The 25,898-nt window shown below is 32.7% G+C and overlaps 1 protein-coding gene across 1 annotated transcript in view; it reads left to right on the plus strand.

Moving 5' to 3' along the window:
• LOC106718512 overlaps window positions 1–25,898 on the plus strand; it is a 281,801-nt gene that overhangs the window by 145,181 nt on the left and 110,722 nt on the right. Inside the window, exon 4 of the mRNA XM_014512606.2 lies at window positions 20,482–20,618. Coding sequence (XP_014368092.2) covers window positions 20,482–20,618 — 137 coding nt within the window. The remainder of the gene's footprint in view (window positions 1–20,481; window positions 20,619–25,898) is intronic.

Below are 25,898 nucleotides of genomic sequence, written 5' to 3' on the forward strand. Positions count from 1 at the left end.
AAAGTTTTGGCTTAATTTTTTACTTTTCCACCGAAGTATAACAAAGATTACATCTTATATAGAACTAAAAGGGAGTATCGTCAGTGTTAAGTCATTTTCAAGACGCACTGTATTATGTTACGCTGCCATTTTATCTCGATTTTATTACTCCAAAAAATACAATTAGACACTGTTCACATAAACACCCTTTGACCGCACGTAATTGATACTAAGGAGGTCAACTTAAAATTAAACTTAATAAAGAAACAACGTAAATAAAAGAGTATGTTTTATTTTTAAAGATGTATCGCCAAAACTGCTTGCGATTTAATTACGATGTAATTTATTTGTTCACATCTCTCGGAAGCCTAGGCTTAATTGTGTTCCAATAATCACGTTTTTTGTTAAATCACAGTGCGATAAAAGAGTTGATAACTAATTTTTTATATTTACGTCTATAGGTCTATAAAATAATCCCTTACATAACCACTCTCCCTCCACTTAGATAAACTTCCACGTTTGTATACATGTCTTTATTACCCATTCACGATTAAGCAGGAAGGACTGAGAAAAAAATACACTGCTCACCACATTTTAAACTACACTTGTTTACATGACGTTCTTTAAAAATTGTACACTCAAGCACACAATTCATAAGATATAATATTTATAGGTTACTTGCCGTTTCCCGCAACTACGTCGGCGCGGAATAAAAAAAACGTATAAGTAGAATGTGTTTTTCCAAACTATGTTCTACATCTGTACAAAATATCATCAATGTCCGTTGAGCTGTTTCGGAGATACATTCAAAAAAACATCCATCCATCTAAATTTTCGCATTGTAATATTAATATTACGATTATTACTTTCAATATTTCTTTTAATGATTCTTTAAAAAAATTGTGTGGTCGAAATTTGTCTGAAGAAAAAAGAAGGGGAAATATAAGTGTAATAGAATGAGGAACCTCTTATTTAGAAATTCAAAGAAGCTCTGTCTTAACTCTATATCAAGGTAGAGATAATTTAAGAAACTGGTGATAAATTATTGAAATTATAAGATCCAAGTGATGTTCAATTGTTTGTCGTTATTTAAAAATTGCAATTTTTCTTAACTATTGTAAATTTCAGCCAGTAACCCGTAAAGTCTTAGTCAAAGCAGTATTTAATAAGCCATAGATAGAATGAAAAGTACAATATGAGTAGTAACGTGTCATTTCGAAAGCTTACGAGTATGTCAGGATGTTACTTCGTTACCGTGTTTGTCCGCGACGCGGTGGTCCCACGCTTCTCATGTCTATTTTGGTCTATCCATCGCTTTGCCCACAGCTGCCGTCCTAATTACATGACGGCCATTCATAAAACTTATGTAATTATATAATGATATAATGTCATACATTTTGTTAGTTAATATGCATGCAGTTTATTACCACATGATTAAATTTATCTACAAATTGCGCCTGTCTTTTTTATTTACTTAAAAGTTAAATGAACTGCGTTAATACTTTAGTGTTATTTTAAACCACTTTTAACTAAACTTATTCGATCACATAAGTTGCGTGTAAAATGCGAGTATGTAGCTATTAGATGGTTTCGTTGTGGTAAAGGAAAACAACTGTTTGCTCGTTGGGCCCATCAATATTCTGTCTCCCTCTTTCATTTTATAGTGTCATTAAAAAAACACTTAAGCTTAAAGTGATCGTAAAACTTATATAGATAATGTCCGGAGTCTACAAATAATTCCGGACTCTATACTGTAAATTAATTTAAAAAAAAAATTGTTTTATTCGACTTTAATAAGTGTTCCACAAGTAAAAAATGACAATAGTAAATGCCTGGTAAATATTTTGATATTTAATTTAGAAATTAATTTTCTTGTGTGTTCAATATTTAAATGATCAATAAAAATCGTTATCCATTCGATTATTTAGTGCAACGTTCTATTATGTTATCGCAAAACCGTAATAATTTACCCCTCTTAGGGATACAACAAAGAGGCCAAATACAGCGCCCTCCGTGTACCGAAAATAAGGGTGAGTGTAGACCCGGACGGCAACGTCAGTGCGAGGTCGACCGCCGAACTGAACAGACGTGCGTTCAGTCGATCGAACGGTAAACGTACGGCTTACGGACACAGGAATTTCGTAAAACATTCAAGCTTTTCTCGCGTTTAAGTAACCGTACAGACTGTTAGTGTTAGTGACTCCATACAAATTCTACCTCGTGTTTATATTAAAAACAAAAAAGAAAGCTTGTGTTTTCATCCGGAGGACAGATAAGGAATAAAAATTATTTTGTATCAGTTTTTCAAGGTGACTTTCATATATTATATTTTATTTTATTTTCTTTTATTCTTTTAGTTTTGTTCAATGTTATTAAGTTTATGTTTGCGATAGTTTATTTTAATACAGTCGAATGAATTCCCGCATGGATTGAAATGGTAAATTCGTTGCTAGTAATGAAAGTTTAATGCTCGGTCTGTTGATTGCCCGCACAATTATTAATCAAGGATATGCGATGAATGAATTAAAAAAAAACGTTTTTAAAGTAGATGCAAATAAAATAGTAATTTCATAATACAAGGACTGTGATAATGATTTCTAAATTCTAGTCTTAATTATTTTCCTATTTCACTAGACGGATACCTTCGTAGCTTAGCATTAAAGTAGCTTTAATAACTAAGTTAGAACTAGTAAAATTTTAAAAACTAAATCAAACATTAAATAAGTCAAAACATTAGTCAAAAAGATGTAATCTGTAACATCAGAACCGCTATCTATTGGGGTTCGCAACCCTTCGTTTTGGGGCATTTAAAACTACCCCATATCGATCTCTAGGTTTACAACCAGATGGTATGATATTTTTAAACTTTTAAACCAATTCCAAACTAATCTTATACTTCGTAAAAATGTACGAATTAACGGTAAAAAATATGATTGTTTTCATATTATTTTGGAATGCTACTTATGAATTAAAAATTACTGGCATATCAAAATATTTTCTTAAATAATGCTCACAGATTAAGTAATAGTATAAAATAAAACGTTTAAAAAGTCTAGATATAGTTATATAATTTACTTTTAAACATTACATGGTTCAATTTATCACAGTTAACTAATAAAAAACATTATATTTAATAATGCAATAATGAAATAATTTCAAATTCCATACTTTAATACGTACGTATCAAACTCTCACTAGAAACGCAAAATCACTATTACGCGTACAGTCAGCAGCACAAATGCAATCCAATGCAATGAGTCACTGGTCTTACTAACCCTATAGATTATGCGATAGACATGCTAATTACAAATGTAATTCATGTTCCTACATTGTTTATTAAGATAAGGTCGGATTGGACGCGGATTCGAATGTGTTCATGTTTTATTCGAGCTCTTTATGGTAATTTTATATCGGTTGTGGAAGGCTTTTCGCAAAACGGGTCAAGTATTCTGGTTTCAATTCAATTTATGAAATTATTAAATAATTTTAGTAGCCGGAATTAATTCAAAGAATGTATTGTTTTTTGAAAATATTATATGTACTTTCTATTTCGTGATAGTTAAGGTTTTATACATACAAATTAATTTTTGTATATAAATAAAGTTATGTGTAACGCATTTGCTTTGGAAGCCGAAATCTCATTGTCATCTTTCTCTATATTTTTATACTAGTTACGATTACATTTTTTTTATGACAATATCAGAAAATAAATTATTTTCTTTATTAAATCAATGGTCAGACAGTTTTATTAACAAATTTAAGAATTTAATTACTTGTTGAAAAAAATTGATTCGGTCGTGCGATTTAAAAGTCAAATGCGTCCATTGATACGGTCCTTTTGATTCACGTTCGAGTTCCCCCACGCGTTAGGGTGAGGTTACATTACACAAAACAGCGTTTTGTAAAACATTATAAACTATACATTGTCGCAAGAACTACTCACTATTAGCACTTTGGTTATCTTAACTCCAAAGTCTAATGTCCAGGCATCGGTTTTCAAAGGGTTTGTTCTTAAATCATGGATTTTTTTTTTGACTGGTTCAAATAGTTTGTGGTATTTTGTTCCAGCAGTAGGTTTCAATGTAGACTTTCAATTATAGAATCCTTGAGACAGAAAGCTTTCGAGCTCGAAGTAACTGTGTAACTTTCCTTACTCTAAGTTGTTCTTTATAAATATTTCTATGGGGTAAACTTATAAAATGGTTCAGGGCGGCGACGACTATAAAAAGAGGTAATTAAGAAAGCTAACGATCGGCGTTTTATGATTGAAAAAGTTTAATATTTACACCATCTTTATAATGAATAATTATTTTGTCAAATACAACTCACCTTTGTTTTGTTTGACAAAATTATAAATAAAAGCAAAACAAAAATTTCACAAAAACAAAAAATGATATAATACAAGACAGAATGCCTTAAATTGGACTGTATCCAGAATTTGTTTTATTAAAAAAAAATATAACCACAATAGCATCTATTAAAATCTTCTGGATTGATTTACGTTGTTCTGTACTACAGCGATTAACACTAAAGTCGCTTTCTAAATGTAGGTGGTTGATTGTGAATGGCGCAAGATCGTCTGCTTTGCCCTTTTTAGGACGGTTTCGTAAAGTGCGCTAAATGAATTACATGCGAAGCGAATTCGAGATCTTTTCAACGTTTGTGTCGACTTTTGTGTTAGATAATGCTTATTTTTGTTTCCTTTTATTTCATCTTTTAATTTCTTTTTCCTTTTTTGAAATTATATAATATGATTATATCTTTCCAGCACTACGTAAATTGACTAACAAGTGATATAGACTAAGAAACTGTGTTCATTATATTTTAAGAATAATTCTGTGATTGTGAAAGGCGAACCGCAACATTCGTGCCCAAGCTTGTGCCAAATATTTGATCAAACATTTGTAAAACTGAACCAATGTGTATTATATGGAATGTATTGAAATAGAAGTCATTTGAGGGACTTTCATTAATGGCTACGGATGGGCACCAACCTATCTAAATTGAACAAGACCAGAGTCTCCGGTGTTAATCATGTTAGTATACTTTGGTTTCATTTGCTTTGCCTTAATTTTTTTTGAAGTTTGAAATGTTGCCTAAATTTCGATTTGAAGCTTAGACGTGTGTAGTTTGAAATGAGCTTTTGATTGACAACAATAAAAAAGTTATTTTGTAAATAAAGGCGAAAGCTTTCTTTGATTAAGTAAGTTTCTACTTGGCTTACTTATTTTATTTAAAACTACATTTGAATATTAGTTTACTTTGCCTCTAAGATGTTTTTAGTATTATGCGTAAAAGGAATTTTATATATTTAAAAACTACTACAACACAAAATGCATTTCAAGAAATGAATTTCGATTCTATTGCAACAATTCCCGCCTGACATACATGTACTAAAGTGGAAGTTATTTGTGCTACAAATAGCTTGTAAATCAATGTTGTTTGTCGTGGAAAATATTTTCTTTGACCTATTTATAGTAAGGTAACAACACTTTGGATGTAATCTTTAGGTGGTCGGAATATATAGTTTTTAACAAGCTATCTTTTGAAGTTATATTACGATGTCTGACTAAAATAACTTGGTGTGTGAACTATGAAATTTATGTTTGTGTTATGCTGTTTGATTGCATTTATTTCATAATATAATAATTGAAGTAATAAAGTCGTTGATTTTCATTATAACATATTGAAACATTTTCTAATATAGAAAACGGCTAAAACACTCCCATACATTTGTCCGGTGTCGGCACCGACTGATGAAGGGCCCCCCATGAGCTTGAAACTAGTCGGTGCCGACACCGGACAACTGTGTTTGAGTGTTTTAGCCGTTTTATTTATTACTTAATGATAACATCACACGAAAGTTTGTATAATTGAGACATTTTGATGAAAAGTGATATTGAAGTAGTGGTTAAAGTTCTTACTAAAATTAGTTAGTATATATTTATTTTATTAGTGTTAGTATATTTTTCTTAAGATTTATATAAATAGTTGTTGCTTTTTATAATATTTATTTTAAAAGCCCAATTAATAGAAACACTTGATCTACTTTTTTGAAATAATTTTATCTAGCTAATTAGGACATCTCTAAAAAATTTACTTTTATACTAATGGTTGCTAATACGATAAATGGTGCAATAAGCGTAGTTTAATGGTCACTTAACCAGTCACTAAGTGTAGATTTCTCACAGTAAATCTACACTGTGGGGTAAAATGAAAAGTTATAAATTCAAAACTTTTATAAAATTAGTCAGTCATTGAGCAGTATTTACATCTGGCGGCACAATCGATCGTGATTACTCATAGAGCTCTCCCCTAGCGCTATCAGCCCCTTTGTTGACAGCCCTATGGGTAAAAAGGGCTCTATACCTAATGTGTAGGTACATTTCGGTAAAACACAATAACACTCACGAAAGCCGAATGATCGGACAGTCGGGAACATAAAGATGAAGAAAGACATTGTAAGAAAGGTATTACAATTCAATTTAATCGTTGGTTTCTGAGATTTAAATTGTATAAAACATTATCGTCCTACCTCTCATTATCTTTGACAAAAAAAGTGATAACAAAATGTTATATACAGGGAATTTTGGTCTCAGAAACCAATGATAAGCAATTACACCGTCTTGTAACGCAGTGTCGCATTCGCTATTACGATTAACATAATTTCTCTGGAAATCCTTACAACCTCGGGAGAATTATAACAGGACATAAAACGGGGAAATGTCAAAACATGGTTTTACAGAGAAAGCCAGTGTCATCCCTCGTGCACATTACAGCGACTATAACTCAGTTAGCAACGTCCTGCGAACTCAACAAGATAATCGTGTTGCTGTAATAGTAAAAATGGCGACAGATGGTCGCTTATAGTTATTATTGTTACTTGCTAACTTACACAAGCTCGCACACACGGAAGAAATTGAATGCTTATTCACTCCGCACATGGTCACTTTTATTTGTAAAGTGACACTTGGCCACAGTCTCACTAGGCATTCGTATTTAATTTTAGTTTAGCTTGTAGTAAATTGAAACCATAATTTTTTTATCTATCAGATTTTGCGAAAGGTAAGTTTCATTTGGCACTGTATATAAATTCTATTGTAAATTTGTATATCGTATGTAATCTCTGTTTATAAATACTCTTCGCTTATCCTTCTTGTTATGGGCTTGATTAAAATTTTAATATTCCAAAAATTCTCCCTCGCCGTTCACACGGAATCTCTCTTATACAAAAGCTATCACGCACAGCGTTGCACAATCGTTCATCATCGATGCACTTCGCTAAATGAGACCGTCATCACGTGAATCATAGATCATATCATCACTTTTCCTCATCATCAATCAAACGAGACGTGTTGATATTAACGCCCTTTTTCAGCAATCTCATATTAAAGCTAACTTTCGGTCCGTTGCTCGTTTGACCCCTTCTCCTATAAAAAATAATTAAAGTGTTAATATTTTATGAATTTCTTTGCTTAAGTTGACTATATATACAGCTGAGACTTATATGAAATTATTTTTATCTATTTCTTCTTGATATTATAAACAAATAGCGTTAGTTTGTGAATGAGATCTTAAGATGTTTTTATTTTCTTTAAAGTCTAAGTAACAAACACAACTGTTCCTGTTTACCCTTATTTAATTCTTAGTCATCAGACCCCCGCGGGGGTTTTAGTGAGTAGGAATCTCACATAAATCCTGTCTTTCCCTCAAAAGGCAGGGTATCTTACGAAGATTTCCCCCCCGATACAAAAAAAGACCATAGTCAAAAGAGCATTCAACGCAAGCTTTTCCAAATTAAATAAAGAGCCGGCCGTAGAATGTTTTTATTTTACTCTATCTATATTATTTATTTCCTTTTATAATTTAATAACAAACTGCGAGCCGCATTTTAAATGAAGTGAACACTTTTTGGTTTATTTGTTTCTTCAATTCTCTGTAGTTGTAGCGTAACAAGATAAAACAACGTCGCGGTGGCCGACGTTGAATCGCGTCGGCGTCGGTGGAGCAGCCGCGACTACTTCCGGCACCGAACAAGATTCAATATCCGATCCTATACTAGATTTACCTTTCCTCAATTACCCACAACCCTAACTTTTGCACGAACTGATTTTAACAGTTTTATTCGATGACGAGATAATTATTGTAATTGCATTATGCTTAAGCGCAATACAAACGCAAATATAAGTTTTTAAAATATATACAAAAAATAATTGTGAGTTTTGCCAACCCTACACCAAAAGAATATCGCATGCTGCATCTAATTGGTAATTACAAACGCGCCGCGGCGAGATCAAAGCACTTCGCGTCCAATAAAATGTCACGAGCTATCAGGGCCGTCGCTCGCAGATTACATACGTCAAATGCATTTAATTGCATTAGCCTATTGCTTTATAAGTGACTCAGCAACCAATTAGCGGAGAGCTTAGCGAATGAACAATGTGCAGATTAGAAATATTGATTAGTGTACAATTTAAGTAGTTAATGTTACGTTCATAAAGATGTAATGGGTAATGCGAAAAGCATAGATGTATAACATTAAAGCTAGTTAATTCTATAAAATGACAATTAAAGGAAGAAATTTGCATAATTATGAATTAAATATCAAGAAGATTGCATGTGTTCTTTTGCTTCTTTAAATGTCACTTAAAGGTTGTCAAAATTTACTCAACAATGTTAACAACGTTAGTTATTTTTCCATTCGGTACATTGCACTGCGATCGAAACGCGCAGTATTGACTGACCGGCCGACTGGCCGCTCCATGCATCATGTATAAACCGATGAATTGCATTCGAACAAACGGAAGGGGTGCTTTTACCTCGATGTTGCAAATATTGATTTATTGTGTTACATTTATTGCGGCCGCCGTTAGCTTTCCGTTTCATTCAGTTGCGGAAGAAACGTGCAGGTGAACGTGTATTTAATCAATCCGTATTTCCGATTAAATAATCCGTATTTACATGAAACGCACGATTTTCAAGATATTTAGCTAATTACAAAGTAAATACGTGACCGAAGTGAAATTCGCCATTATACCTGTAAGTAAAATTGTAAAGTAATTTTTGTGATAGAAATCTGTTAAAGATTTAAGGATAAGACTTCTGAATAGGTACATGATGAGTAGGGACGTAGATTGTAAGAATATTTGCTATGTCTAAATTGAATAAAGAGATTTCCCTGATATTCTGTAATCAAATAAAACGACACAAGTGTCATTCAAGTTCCCCTTACGGTAATAACAATACAATCTGGTAACAATACCGTTACAGAAACAAACGGAAAAAAACAAACTTGACGCCATTTCGATGTCCAGTATGGTGCGCTTTTTATTTAATTCCGCAAATCCACCCTTGTTTCTGTGTGGGGGTAGAGAGTTGTATGCTGATCTAATTTATAGACGGATAGCGAGAAATACGATATAGAAATTGTTACAAAATTATTTATTATATTATCGTCACATAAATAAAAAGAACACAATATCATCTATTGCAATCAATACGACACTTCGAATTTTTTTGTAAAAAAAAGAAAGTGTTAAATACTTTTTTTAAACGCAGATGTAAAATACAGACCGGAAAAACATCTGCGTCGATGATGTTTTTTCGTTAAGGATCGCACTGCTCATTTACCTCTAATTTTATTCTTTTGAAAATATATATTAATGTTTTGTTAGTTAATAAAAAGTAAAGTAACTATTTTTAAGATACTTTCTGTTTTGTAATATCTCTAAGAAATTACGTTTGTAGAAAAATACTCCCTACTCTTGTAACTTTCATCGTAATATCGAAATACAAAGAAAATCAATCCTTGACAACTGTCAGCTCCAACTGTTGATTTGTCAATTATTAAATTAGTTCTACGGTTTTTTTTGTTATTGCTTTTGTTCTTTCTTTTCAAACTTGTTTTCCACGTAATTTAAAAGCAATTACTCTTAAACAGAACTCAATATTAAAAACAAATTAGGTTTCCTCTTGATGTTTCCGAAATAATTTCTTATTTCAAAATTATTTTGAAAAGTTTTTTCTACACAGGAATTGGGGAAGAAAGTGTTACGGAATATTTATAAACTAGCTGTCGCCCGCGCGGAATTTAAAAAAAAAACTTAATAAATAGCCTATGTGTTCTACCAGACTGTGTTCTACATCTGTGCCAAATGTCATCAAGATCTGTTGAGCCGTTCCGGAGATACCTTCAAACAAACAGATCCATCTAAACATTCGCATTTATAATATTAAGATTTTAGAAAGATTAACTAATTTTACGTGACACTTGAATTCCTGACACGGAAAGTAACAACCCTACTGTTAAAGATAGTTGTTATATTGCATTATTAATAATAATTTATAGTTCAGTAGAAGTATATTAATGTATCGATTAGTTTTCATGAGAGATTTTTTTTTTACTATCGAATGTGCGAAGTAAAAAGTTACATAAATGCGTAGATGTCTTCGTGTTAATGTTATTATTGTATTTATTAAATTTTTCATTAGCTCATTATTTCTACTTGATTTAACAAAAAAATAAAGAGTAAGTTAATTTAAATGGAATGCTTATTACAATGCCGGTAAATAAGTACACTTCAGGAAAAAAAAAAACATTCCCAAGTCGCCAAATAGTTTTCTTTCAGTTCCCTTCGCGACTTCCACCGCCTTATTTCACTTCCATTTCGTTTGAACTTGCTTACTTTGCACTTTTTATGTTCTCAGAGGAAAATAACGTTATATTTTCTTTTAATAGCTCCTTAGTTGTGCGGAACTTGAATAAGAATTTTATTATTTAAAAATGTGCTCGTTATTTACGCTGAAAGAATGCTGTTTATTTTCAACATCTTTAACATTGTCTTTGTAGTGACTTCTTTGTGTTGAGTGAGATTGTTAGATTTGTTATTACATTATGTTACGAGATTTTAAATCAATGATAATGTTATATGTTTCAAGAGACAAACTTTTAGAGTTTAATACTTTTGAATAATGGACATTTAGACCCAAAAATATTTGAATATGTTGAAATTATTTTAGGTTACTTTTATGAAAAATCTAGTTGTCACTCGCGACTACGTCCGTGCGGAATTTAAAAAAAAATTATAAGTAGCCTATGTGATCTTTCAGACTATGCTTTACATCTATGCCAAATTTCATGAAGATCCGTTGAGCCGTTCCGAAGATACTTTCAAACAAACAAACATCCATCCATCCATCCAAATATTAGCCTTTACATATAATATTAGTAAGAAAATACAACAAAATGAAGATATAATCATTGTCGAATCATTATAATTTTTGCAAGGCACTAACATGATTAATGTTTATAGCAATTCAATTCCCAATGTTTTTGTATGACATTAAAACGGACGACATGCAGAACTATCTGTCCGTCAGTCCGTGCATTAAATAGATATATTGATGACAGTTTTATGGACATTCGTTGCGTCAGATCGCCGCGGCGGGGCGCTGTACATTTATTTTCATTATCGCACGCGCCGCGTAAGATGAAAGGGTTGTTGTAGCGAGGGTTATTCTCTTTTTCAATACCAATACGTCTATATATTTCAACGGCAATAAATCGGAAATTCTCAATAATAAATCAGACGGTCCTTTATCTGCAAAATTCTGTTTAACGATATTCGTACACGACATATTTACAAATTTAATAAAACAATGCTAACCGGTAGTAGAAAGTTTATACACAATTTAGCATTAAGTTAAATTTCTTGGTACTCTATACATTATGAAATAAATAAAACGAATAATCATCAAGTATCAAATTGAATAACTGACAATTTCCCTTCAAACAAAGACCCTTAGATTCGCACAAGGAGTTTCACGTTCGTTTTGATACAAATCATCAATTAGTTGTATAAAATCTAAACAGGGGGCGCTGTCGGCGCGATCGGATGACTCGTTAAAAACAACCAGCGGACCGTGGTGCCGTGGCCGGGCTTGTGGAAATCTCCACGTCCCTTGTTTTAGACGAACTCGAACTGGATTATGTAGCGATAGCAAATTAGTTTACCCTTCAATACTCCGAATTTGATATTCAACAGTAACATGTTTTAAAAGTTATATTCGGATGAGTATTACGTGCTGTCTCTCCACAAATTTAAAGATGATGAGACTATTTTGTTAACAGACGAATTGTCCTTGCTAAATTGAGTGGTAATTAAAATATTTTCTGGACTGAATGAAAAATCGTTTATTTCATTATCTTACTTTGTTCGAATAACGAATAATATATTCATATCCTTGACCTTGTCCAGTTTACGTAGGGTCGGTTCAGCAGGTTTCCGTCCTCCAAATCGATTTGTCGGCCGTCGATCGTCCATTGTCACCCCTTTCTTGATCATTAATTACGAATGATAGATTAATTAATAAAAACGTTTTTTTTAATAACATAATACAAATGGTAACGTTACTTTAAAAATTGCTTAACACAAAACGAAACTATAAACTTCTGTTAGACAATGAATTGAATTCCGTAGTAAAATTCGAAACTATTTGGCACGAGTTACCAAATTTCAGGAGGACGTACAATTGTCTCAGTGCCACTGCAACTTGTTTAATAGTGCGTCATAAAACAAAACTTTACAAGAGACACGGAAACTGCATTGTGCAACTGCACGGGGAATAACCTCAATTATTTTAACTAGTATTTTTTTTCTATTACTTTTTAACATGTCACTTTATAATGACTTACTTATGCATATTTCTTGGCATTGACATTTTCGACACAAGGACTGATACTGAAATCTTTTTTCCTTTTGATTTTTATTTCATTTGTACTTAATATTTTTTACACATTTCTTATTTACAATTTCAATATTATCGACAACATTATAAAAAAAAGAATATACCATAATGGTCAACTGTAATTCTATTTCTGTTTATTTTCTTCTCAAAGTTTTTAACATCTCTTTTTCTGTGTTCGGTACTTACTAGGATTATAACCCTCTGGACTTGGTCGTCTTAGTAAGTAGTGTTTTTCCCGACCTCTTCCCAACTAAATCTGTGGGTATTCAACTAAGAAGGGATTTCTTACGCAAAGAAAGTGCTTCAAGTTTTTTGGTATTGAATAATATATGTTTTTCGGATTTGCAGCATTCTTGAATTACACAAAAATCAAAGCTTGAAATGAACTAAATAAATAAGACTTCATTTGTTTATCTCGTTGAAAATGACATTTTTCTTTCAAAGATGAGAGAGATAACAACGTATTTTTAACAGTATGTGTTTCGGCAATACAAAACTAAACAAGAGTTAGGGTATTAATTTTACAAATTATAAGGATTGAACAGCATTGATTTGTGTAATACACACTGGTAAAATATTTAATTATGGTTCGACACACATTAATACATCAAAGGCCCTTACTTCAATCCAGAGAACCGAAGGCCAGGGCTCTAATTTAACGATAATTGGTCCTTCGTTGATCCAATGAAGGGCTCTACCTCGTGCTGAGATGCGGTATGTCCGTCCGTCCGTGTAATTTGCAATTCGGTTACATAAATTAGAACCATACTTCACTTCAGTAAGTCATATTAATTATTATTATTAAATGTAATTTTTAAGTTATTATCTATATATATAAAAGAAAGTCGTGTTAGTTACACTATTTATAACTCAAGAACGGCTGAATCGATTTTTCTGAAAATTGGTGGGCAGGTAGCTTAGAACCAGGAAATGGACATAGGATAATTTTTACTCCGTTTTCTATCTTTTATTCCGCGCGGACGGAGTCGCGGGTAAAAGCTAGTTTTAAATAAAATTATATAATATAAAGTAACGTAATAATTATTGAAAATTTCTTTTTAACACGTTGGTGTTTTTCGTCTGATGATAATTATTTAACCTTTTTTTCTGAAACAAAACACGATTAAGAATTTACTATTGAATGTTATCATTTAATTTGTTCGTCTGTTATCGGATGAAAGAGTCAAAGTGTATTAATACAGCCATGAGAGTAAATCCTATTTACCTAGAATGCATCTGCTGCTAAATTTAATTTGGAAATTCGTAGCAGTCGAATAGTAATCTGTGCTATTGAACCTGAGCGGATGATTTGAGTTGGATTAATTCAATATACAGTTTTAAAGTAAAATTATAAATTAAGCAATATTAAGTAAAGCAATAATTATTTTTAGTTCGATTATGAGCTGAAGCACTACCTTGTTAGTGATCCGAGTTTACCAGTAGAAAAATTACTCTATTTTTACATCCCTTAATTTCAGAGGGTCTAGTACGAATTTTATTCGACAGGCAGTTTCGTATCTACATCGACTAAATGTAACAAAATTTGTATGAGATTTGACATAACGAACACGTTCACATGAATATCCATGCTATCTGAACTGTTTTTTGGCTTAAATGTCCATTTCGAAAAAGAGGCGCAAAGAAGTCCCACCTAACAGTAGATTGTTTATTTCAATTTATGATTGACGTATTTTTAATTATGAGGGGAATGTGTCCGGGTATGTAAAAAGGGAATACAGTTTTCCGTCTAGTGACGTGACAGCCGTGGTCGGCTTTGTTTTTACCAACCCATTGCACGTTGTTCGATGATTTCCTATTTGGTCTAGACATCGATTCAGGTGGTTAAATCCTTAAACATTTTTGACGAGGTTAAATACCGTATCCTAGTGGTTTATCAAGAACGTTCTAAAATGTTTAATCAAGGTATCATTTTTGAGCATAATTGTTAACCCAACTTTTTCTTTAATTAAAAAAATAATAATTATTGTTCTTCCAGACTATGCTCTATATCCCTGTGAAATTTCATCCACATTCATTTAGGTGTTCTGAAGATACCTTCAAAAATCAAACATCCATCCATCCATCCAATATTAGTAAGATTAAATTAAATATTGTACCTAATATATAAAATGTTTAAAGGTCTTTCTTTAACAAGATTTAAGATTTACATTCAAGTATACTTTCGACAAATCACCTCCGGCTTCTTATACATTAACAATATAAAGTAACGTAGTATCGTCTTATATTAGATTATAGTAAGCAGATTACGAAACAGGGGGTCACTAGTTCGATCCCGAACATACATAATTGTTTATTGAATTATTTATAACAATAATCCTAGGACGGGGAATCTGAAAGCTTTATTATATCAATGATGTTTTCGTGAGGGTGTACGCATGACTCACGTTTTTTTGGGGTAGACAGGATTAGAGATACGTGGAGATTTAATTGGAGATTCTATCTGTTTGGCAGCTGGCTTTTTAGGGGTGTTGTTGGTACCTTGATTTATTATTTTGCCAATATTTCAGTGTTCAAATGTTACAAGGCATTTAAAATATTTTAACTTGACCGCTATGGAAAGCGCAATTCATGTGGCATTATTTAACTTTTCTGAAGTCTAAAAATTTGATTATCGTGTTAAGAATCCCGCTAAGATAAACCATATCGGTAGAATATAGGAACATTTATACCGTTGGAACTTTTTGTCTTTCCAATAATAAATTATATGTTGAACTCGACAAAAAGCACAAGTAAATAGACAGTAATCATACAAAATAACTTAATCAAACCCAATTCGGTATTAAGGGTATAGAAAAATATGTAAATGCGTTTTCGTTGACATTGAACGCAATAAACGCAGCTAAGCGCCCCTGCAACTAATTTGCTGGCAAAAAAGCAGTCGCGTGCCTGTCACGTGTCATCGTTTCGACCAATCGCAAGTCATTGTTTTGGCAATGACGTCATCAGATGTTATGATATATTGAGTGTAGACAAAACCTTAGTGTGTTTTACACTACAACAAAATTTCTTTTTTTTATTAAATTGGTGCTACATCGATACAACTTTGAACAGTGTTTATTAACTTTCCTATCGAAAATCTAAAAATATATGATATGTTCAAATATTTAGATTTGTTCAATAATTTTAAATTTAAAATTGCTCGCTTACAAAGAGAGAGTAGGATCCGAACGGGGTTGATTTGCGATATTTGCCAAATATTTGTATACACTATTTATTTGTGTACTCGCCCCCTGTACAAACCGCCCTTTGCACCCTCATTTTAATACCTAACGCCTAAGCAAACTCCGATAGTACCTAAGTACGGGGAAGTTGTCAATAAGGGATGTTTGTCAAAGAATTAGGGAAGTGTAGGGTACTAAGAAAATTTGTGGTTGACGTTTTACAAGAAAAAATACATCCAAAGGGGAGAAAAAGTCAAACAAATTAAAAAAAATCAAGTCTTCATCCACTTCTATGATATCTTATAATGATATCTATGCTGAAAAATTATCTGAAAAAAAAAATTATGATACGAGACTTGTAATTAGAAACGACAGCAAATGTTTTCACCGCGAAAGTCTCCAATAAGGATTTACGTATACTAAAAGTTGTAAATTAAGTATTTAAGAATCAAACCGTTATTTCAGAGCTGATGTAGCGGTTTGTTTATCAAAATAAAGATTTATCTCTTTTTTTCACAAGGAAATGAGGCGATCAGTCAACGTCGTGTCCGCTCTGAGCCGGCCCCTACTCGCTGACAACTCACAGATATTTTTAACGTCTTAATACATTTTTGTTTGCTTTTTAACGTTGGGACTTATTATGGAAATAAAATATGCTTAATTTTGTTACCATAGATCATAGCGGGTAACATAGAGAATTTTTAGATAAAAAAATATTGAATCATAAATATGTGAACCATTTAATGGATACTTTCATTTAAAAAAAAAGATCTTAAATAATTAACTGTCGTTTAACAATTTTATACACTAGTCAAATTTTTAATGCGATTATTTATAATAAAATGCATTTACTTAAATTCATCTTGGCAAACATTCTAAATTTAAATTTAAGCAGTTCGTTAAATCTGCTTAAACAATTAAAAAAAAATAGAGACCAAAGCCATTATTAAAAAAACGAATAAAACCACACAGAGGTATCGTGTAAAGAGTTTCTACGCTTTGAAAAATGTTTACTTCTAAGTACTTGAGAATATACGTACATTTCCCAATGAGACTGGTCCCTCTGATTGATCACCTGTACAGAAATGAGCTCTTGAGTAGTTGTTACATTTCGCAAAAGAGACGTCTCTCAATACATCCAATACTGTAGAGACCTTATTTTTTCTTTTTTACTGAGGAAGATAAAGCGATCGTAGTCTGACTAGTTGTTAATAAATTGTTAAGTTCAGAATTTTGTTACATTGTTATTTATTTAAAAAATGGAACAAAAAAGGTATGGATTTGATCAAAATATTATGAGTTGACTTATGAGTAATGAACCTATGTAACGAAGTAATTAAGCTATTTAAGTTGTATTGTCCAGAAATTTATATTATTACAAACTTGTAAACAACAATAACAAAGTTTGGCATGTAAGGGATTTCTTTCGAATAACAAAAAATATTTAATTTCTCGAATCAAACAACAAAACATTACTCGTACATGCACTTTGTCCACTTGTATTTCTTTAGTACTGTGCATTATAGAGTGAGATCAAATATTTACACTGGTGGACTCAAGGGCGCGGCACACTCCCCTGTCACTTATGTCAACTTGACAGCTGACAAGTTGACAGGTGTGAAGAATTGGGAGTAATGTGACAGCCGCGAGAAGGAAGCTTATCGGAAGGAACGGTATTTATTCTGCGAATGTGTGTAAAAATTACTGGAAGACTACTTACATTACAATCTATATATATATATATATATATATATATATATATATATATATATATATATATATATATATATATAAAAGAAAGTCGTGTTAGTTACACTATTTATAACTCAAGAACGGCTGAATCGATTTGACTGAAAATTGGTGGACAGATAGCTTAGAACCAGGAAACGGATATAGGATAATTTTTACCCCGTTTTCTATTTTTTATTCCGCGCGGACGGAGTCGCGGGTAAAAGCTAGTATATTATATTAAACCTCGTACTTACTATATGCATTGTACGTATGCATTATTAGATTTTTTCATAATAAATGTCCCTAATATTTGTTCAACGAAAAGAAATAATACAAAGTAATTTCTCTCTTTACAATAAAAGGCGCGTCGAATCTTGACATTCGTAAGATAAGTGTTTGTTTAGTGCGTGTAGCACACAAGTGACTATTTAAGAAACTAATTTCCCAGTAAAACTCGAAATAGTTCGGCTCGAGGAGGCGACCGCGTGCCTCGTCCTGGGACTATTTTAGAATGCATTAGGCTTTGGCCACACTGTAACCATCGTAACAATTTTTTTTCTGTTAAAGTATAAAAAATAGTTACACTTATACAATACATTCAGGAATTTAATAAGTCTTTTAAATAAATCTATTAATATGTTAACATACTCAAAAATGTACGAAGTAATACTAATACTAAAAGCACAAAGTATTTGATAATATAAATTAAAATAATTAATTATTTACAAGGTAAAGATGTAATAAATCGTGTCTTGTCAGCTTATAATTGTAATCTTATTATAAATTAATTCAAACATAAACTTATAGTGAACTAAAGCTTTAAAGCTTTGTGTACATTTGCCCTTACCATCTTACTCTAAGATATCTGATTGTCGCTTGTTTGTTTCCTGTCTTAAATTAGCCGCTCTGAAGATACATTCATTCCTTTTATATTAGTTGAACTAAATATTACTGTCATATAAACTTAATGAAACATATTTATAGGGCAATTAAGAAGAAGGCTTGTGATAATCTTCGCCCTTAGTCTATGTTTAAAATTTAAAAATATTATTATAGTCGTTGTCTCGGAGAACTAACATGTGCTTAACTTGAAAATAATAGGCAACTGTGAACCATTATTATAAAAATCAACAAACAATAAATGTTATGTAACCCATCGAGTTTATGACCTTTAAACTATGTTATATTAATCTTGAATCGGTTCATTCATACTAACAACTTCTGCTACAGTTCAGATGTCTTACGTATAATATTAAATAATAATTTTCACGCCATAAGATTTGTAGCAGTTAATTCTGCTAAGTTTTAAATAAGTCCAAATTTCGAGTCCAAGTTGGTTGAGCTCAGCACCGGCCACCAGTCTGGCGAGACCGCATGGACTGGAGGCGGCAAGATACGGCCAAGACTAATTTTCAATTAAAACTTCATCAAACTTCAGACTGGATACCGGAACTTAAGCGTATGGTCTAAGTTAAAAATTGTAAGCGTTTTTGTAACATTATTAAAATAAGTAACAATTTTAATTAATAAAATTTAAATTAAGTGTAAAAAAATGTTAATTTTCTCATTTAAAATTTTCTCGTAGCATTTAAATGAAAATTTTCGATACAAGTAAATAAAATACATATTATCTAGTTTTAATTAGGTAAAAAAATAATTGACTATAAGTGCACAGTATGACCTACAATGTCGATTATAGTCAGATCACGAAAATGTGTAACCGCTAATAGATAATGAATTAAACCAGCTGTAAGATTAAATGTTCGCTAACATTGCAAAAACTGCAGGTAGCCATCGCCGTTACGGCTTTCGTATTAATTGTTTATTTTCAAATTAACTCGGGGCCAAGGAATGGACGGAAATTTGCTGCTTTATTATTAATTTGTACGTGGTCAGCGTCTAGTAGATTTTTATTAATAATAAAAGGGGCTTTGTCGCAATGCATCTAGTAAAATATGTTTTAACTTATACAAAGGAAACTTTATTGTAGCTCCCGTTTAGTTAATGGTTAGTAGTCTTGTTAGCTTCGTTGTCAAGTTCTCTTGGTTTCTTTAAGATATCATTGAATAAGGTTATTGTAACGCGTGTTCCTTAAACCAAAATTAAACCGGCAGAAATTATATAACCTTGTGAAGTATGACGTTTTTGATATAATATTAGTTCAAAATGACAAGAGGATCATAAAGCGAATACAGTATAACCTTTTACAAAGACGTTACATGCGAGATGTTCGAGAGTCTCTCCACACGTCCCCTGCAGCCGACAGTTCTGCAACGTATGATACAAGTGACGTCACAAGTGTCCCACCAAATTGGATTTTTACCCGATACAACGGTACAAAGCAACACTTTATAGAAATACGCGCTGCCTTTGGTTTATTGGATATATCGATTATTTAAAATTTGCCGATAGGTACTAAATCTGCGATACCTTGAGAACTTAATAATTCTTAATATACTGTTCGTAAGAAAAGGGGATTCTTACCACGATTAGGCTGTTTGAGCTCCCGATATTTCGGCACAGTTGCATGCGCCATGTTCACGGGTCGAGTCAACCCGTGAACATGGCGTGGTAAGAATCCCGTTTCTTACGAACAGTATGTTAGTAAAAACCACGAAAGTTTGAAGTTTCATAATTCTTTACCATCCTTAACTTTTTTATCCTTCTGTGCGAAGAAATTAAGCAGATTATATATAAGTCGGTAGATTACAATACAACGTTCATATAACGTCGTTGTTATTAGATTTATATTCTATCCTGGGCTTTCATTGTCATAGTACTACAATTAGTTTGTAGTTTTAAAGAAATTACTAGTTTAAAAAGCGCTTGTTTTTCTTTGCAGCGTGAGGGAGCGGCGCGCAGCGATGCGGAGCGCGAGAGGCGCGCGCGCGGCGACTGGGAGGCGCGGGCGCGCGGCGCCGAAGAAGATGCGGCGCGGCTCGCCGGCAAGCTGCATGCCGCACAACGTGAGATCGCCAGGTAAATTATCTAACCCACATGCACGTACCTTGCAAGGTACTGTAGTTTGACCCCAAAGTTACATACAATTGCATGAATTAAAATTTGTACTATACAAAAAAATGTATAATTTTGATCAAACTACGCTTTACGCGAATGCTTACCAAAGTTTTCAACAAAGCTATCAAAGACACTTTCCTAGAATGATTTTATAGAGAATGGCTTGGATAGTTTTGTGGCAAGATAACAGGAAGGCTAGTAAATTTCGTTGTATATTATTTTAGAATTATTTACACAAACGGCACAAACAAAGCATAAATCTCCTTAAAATCACTAGTTATAAAGCAAGGGCTATACAAGGCTCGTTAAAACTTCGTTGGAGTAATTACTTCATGTAATCAGTATTGGTAACTCGACTCCACGTCGGCGTAAAACACCGAAGCCGGCGCGATATCGAACAACATTCGATTATCGACAAGTATCGATGTCGTATCGATACGGTGGCGATAATCGAATGTTACGGCTCGATTTAATTTAATACCGACCATAAAATCACTATTTACAATCGACTTTAATGATCGAATTACATTGTTTTCTACGGTACCTCGAGACTTAATATTTTTTTCTCGAATTAAATTACTTTAAATCGCATATCGGTTTTAGCAAATAAAATCGACATTTTAATTATTTTATGATGAACTATTACAAAGCCCACTCACAAAAGAACATTATTTTTCGTATGTATGTACTAGCTTTCGCCCACGACTTTACTGCGTACAATTTAAAAAAAAAAGGTGGAAGGTATCTCATGTATTATTCAAGTCTTTGTCCTATATCTGTGTCAAATTTCATCGGGTACCATAGAACAGTTCTAGAGATAGCTTCTAATAAATATCCATCTATCCATCCGTGCAAACATTCGCATAGTAATATTTAAGAACTGAATACTTAGACCTGACTAAAACTCTCAACTTAAAACTAACAAAACGTTACTTAATAATAACGTAACGCAAGGCATTATCCCGGTCAATGTGAGCTACATACATACTTTCAACTGGTATATTCACCCTTCATGCAATGCTACAGGGAACCGAACCTAAACCTATCGCACGCTGAAGTGTACGTGACGGGAATTGTAATAACGAATTTGTCACGAAAGATTAAATGTACCACTATGGTTTAATCTCTGGACAGAGAAATATTCAAAATTAAAGTATAAAATAAATGATTTAGGGATTCCAGCTAGATTTAAATTATCTTTAAATATTCCTGACATTTGCTTCAATGTCTTGGTGCTAAAATCGTAAGTCCGTTGTTCTAAAACAAATTGTCAGTTTTGATGGAGGCGTAACTTTACTTTTTCACAGAAAATACTTGTGAGGAAAAATACAAAACACAATATTCCATTATTGAAAAAAATCTCTCGAAATCGATATTGCAAACAGTACAAACAGAATTTCATTTGAAAACGACGGACACTGGCTTTTGCAAAAAAAACTGTATTATTTGCAGTAGAGAACTTAATAAAAAAAATGGAGTGAACACTGGCACAAACAAATACATCGCAACCGTAGAAAAAAAATGTTTATGGACGAATCGGGAAGCGTTCTCTGCCTGTAGTGTTTAAAGCTGGAGTGTTCACCGCGAAAATAGGCGCTGTGTTTTTTCTACCGAAATAATCTCTTTATTGCTCCCTCGGAAATATTTTGACGAATAGAATTTATCCTCAGCTTTATAGAGGCCGATGGGGATGCCCTGACAGATGTAGAAATTCCCATGCCACATGATTGACACCGGATATCGTCTCGTTAAACGGTTTTGTTATTTCGAGATAATGATGTTGAGAGAAACAACTCTTTTATGTGTTTTGTATCTTCAAAATAATCTTTTTTTTATTTTCTAAATAATGTTATTAATGATTTCACAGTATGCTAGAATTATAAGTCACTTCATTGTGAAAATTGACAGGATGTTATTAAAAAAAATTCAATTAAAAGTTCTCTAGGACCTGAGCAAATTGGGTCGAAGGTATATCGCTTGGTGTGCCGTAAATCTTGAAGTTAGCGAAAAGTTACGGCACAGCGGCCAATCGGAAGGGCGCTTATCGGCGTGATGCCGACCGGTCGTACGGAATCGAAGCCAACTTCGTTAATTATCAAGCCAGGCTACTATCGACGGATCATTTTGATCTTAAAATCAAATAACTGCCAATTTTCGCACTTTCAATGTTCCGGTTTTCAGAGTTAAATCTCATTTAGTATTTCTGGCAATTTTCCTTAAACTAACAGTTAACTTCTGAACTTCATGTATGCAAATTGACTAGTGTAAAAGAAATAAGACTATTTAAACAAAAGAATAACCAAAAAGAACTTAATCTTAAATTCATCACAAAATCTTTAATGAATTAGAAACTCTTTAACTTTGCTGGACAACGTCCTGTCTATGTATTCTAAAACTATCGATCCCATAACGTACTCGATGTCTGCAAACATTTCACGTCGCACCATCAATATTCATAAAGCCCCGACAAGAATCGATTCTTGGCTCCGATATCGAGTATTTGTTAAATTAAACGACGTACAAATTAGATCAAGAGGCGCCGCTGTTCTGATTATATAGTAGGAACATGGTTGCTACATTTTACATTGACATTAAATTGATATAAAGTGACTTAGATTTGTAGAGAAATGTTAAAAAAGGAGACATTTTCATGACACATTAGCATGAGAAATACACTGCATGAAAGAGTTGACTTATTACATGGATTTAACAACAATTGTTTTTGGAACGAAGTTCCTTATCGCGCGTTGTGAAAGGGGGCTAGACGGAAAAAATTCTTACGAAAAGTTGTCACGACACTTTTTGCTATAGTAAGTATGTTAACAATGAATTAGCGCTACTTCACCATGGCAACGACGTGACAATATATAACGAAAATTCATAGAAATAAAATGTACTTCTTGTGAAGACTTAAGTTTTTTATTCATAGAATAAACATTGGTTCCTTCACTAATTAATTGAAAGGAAATTTGTTCCATCCGGCTGTCCCTTGACACCTCTCAAGTTTTTTTTTTAAATATAGTATAAGGTGACAAACGAGCAAGCAGCCATAGGAATTCGAGAAAATAGTGTATTTAGCGTTACTCATAATCATCCGCATTTCTAGGTGCGTTATCTACTTTTATCAGGAGGGGCGCACAGAAAGAAGATATTTCCCCTGCCTATGCGTCCCTTCCCTCAGCAAATCGATCTCTTCTCATCCTATCTTTGTACGAAAAGGCTGTAAATAGTAAGATGACTAAAGTTAGACCTTCGGTACGCAAAAATAAAAAAGTTTACAGAAGCTAATCTTAAGAAGTTAGAACTTTGGCTTAAGCCCAATAACAAATAATTTTATACAATCGACATTAACTAATTGAAATGTTTTAAAGGAGTACAGATTCCGTAACTTTTAACTAATATATATAAAAAATATATATACAAAAAGATAGAAGTTATATTTAACCATGAACTTGCACTAGTAGATCCCGACCTAATCCACGCTTAGCTATTTACGGGTCCCCCACGCTCGTAAAACTTATAAATAATAAGCGGGTGGCAGTAAAAGTCGCGGTATGGGGTAGTGTAGCACCGGGGATGGATATCTGTGCATTGCCTCACGAAATGTTTATAGGGTTGGTAGTACATTTTTGATGTAAAGTGAATTGTAAGACAGTATGACACTGGTTTAAATGCTGATACAACCATTGCTAAGATATATATATTTTGCCCTGATTGTAATATATGTGATCTTTAATAGACTAATACGAAAACTTCGTCTAACTGTTTACTAAACATTGGATATATTTAGTCTATTATCATCGTTAGATTTGTATTAAGTTATAATTGTTATATAAAAATAAAAAAACATATTGAAACGAAAAACAAAAGGCAGCAATATTGTATCAGCCGTCACTTAAAACATTTCAATGGAAGACACGCGCGCTACCACTCGACTAAAAATAATAAGACATTTGATATTTTCTTTCACCTCCCCCCACCACCCACTTTTACACCCTTTAAAGCGGGGTGACGAAATTTAATATCTTGAAAAGTATGGAAAACCATTATTACTGTTTTGATTTTTTTGTAAATACTTTTTTAATAAAATATTTTCTTTCAGTGTTTGCCAGTTATTTGACAATCCTATTGAGTTAATTGAAAAGCTTGTTTCTATTTCACAGCTGATATAATTTTGAAAAAAAGGTGTTTTCACGGTCACGGTCAAAAGAGTCACGAATTGGCACTGTTAAGTTCAATCGAGGATTACCAATATTTAGAAAAAAACCAAAACTAGTCCAAAACTTCAAGAATTCAAGTAAAAGGCGAATTTTAAGTAAAACATAGGAAAGATGAATTTTTAAACCAAAAATTAGGTACATTTTCATATTGGTTAATTTTATATTAACTCTTATAAACATAAAAGACGTACAAAATTACAACAAATATCGAACACGTCACCAAACTTCCACCAATAAAAATTTAACTACACCTAAATTAACGAGCGACGTGTACACGATCCGACACGACGACGTAACGATGTCGACCCCCCGGCTGCGTTCTGTAATTGTCTGTTTTATTTGTAAGCCAACACCGCCCGCCGACCCCTAAATTATTACGACGAAACATAATACTATGACATATAATACGGAACACCGAATGACCGAACACTTGAAAAAATACAGTAAGTAGTAATCAAATACATAAAATCTCTCTAGCACTAGTTTCACACGAGAACAGCACAGTGACACAGAGCAGTAGGCAGGACAGTACTGCTATTGTTTTAACAAAGTAGGGAAAGAACAGTACTAGTATAGCTTCAAGCACAATAGTAAATTCTGTCAAAACTAGACAGTTTACTTCCATATATGTTTGCTTTAATCAAAATAACTACAAAATGTTCTACAACATATTTTGTAGCACACTATCTGATAAACTAAATCATCCAAAGATACATCCCAAGTAGGGTTGGCGACAGTCCGTAAAAAAATAAGCCAAAACTTTAAGGTTTATAAAACCTTGTGTGCCGACCCCATTGTCAGTAAGAAAATCCCAGGGAGATGATTATAACTGTCTGAAGAACTAAAAACCATTGTTTTCATTCTTTAAAAATATAACAAACGCAAACAAACATTATCTTTAAACCGTAACATTAAATTACTGTTTAAAATAGAATGGAAACATTATACAAACATCGACCTTTTAAGTAACTCTAAGGAACTATACATTAACATTAAGATTATGAGTTAAAGGAACGTTATA

This window comes from Papilio machaon, chromosome 4 (genome assembly GCF_912999745.1).
Source record: "Papilio machaon chromosome 4, ilPapMach1.1, whole genome shotgun sequence".
NCBI classification, from domain to species: Eukaryota; Metazoa; Arthropoda; class Insecta; order Lepidoptera; family Papilionidae; genus Papilio; species Papilio machaon.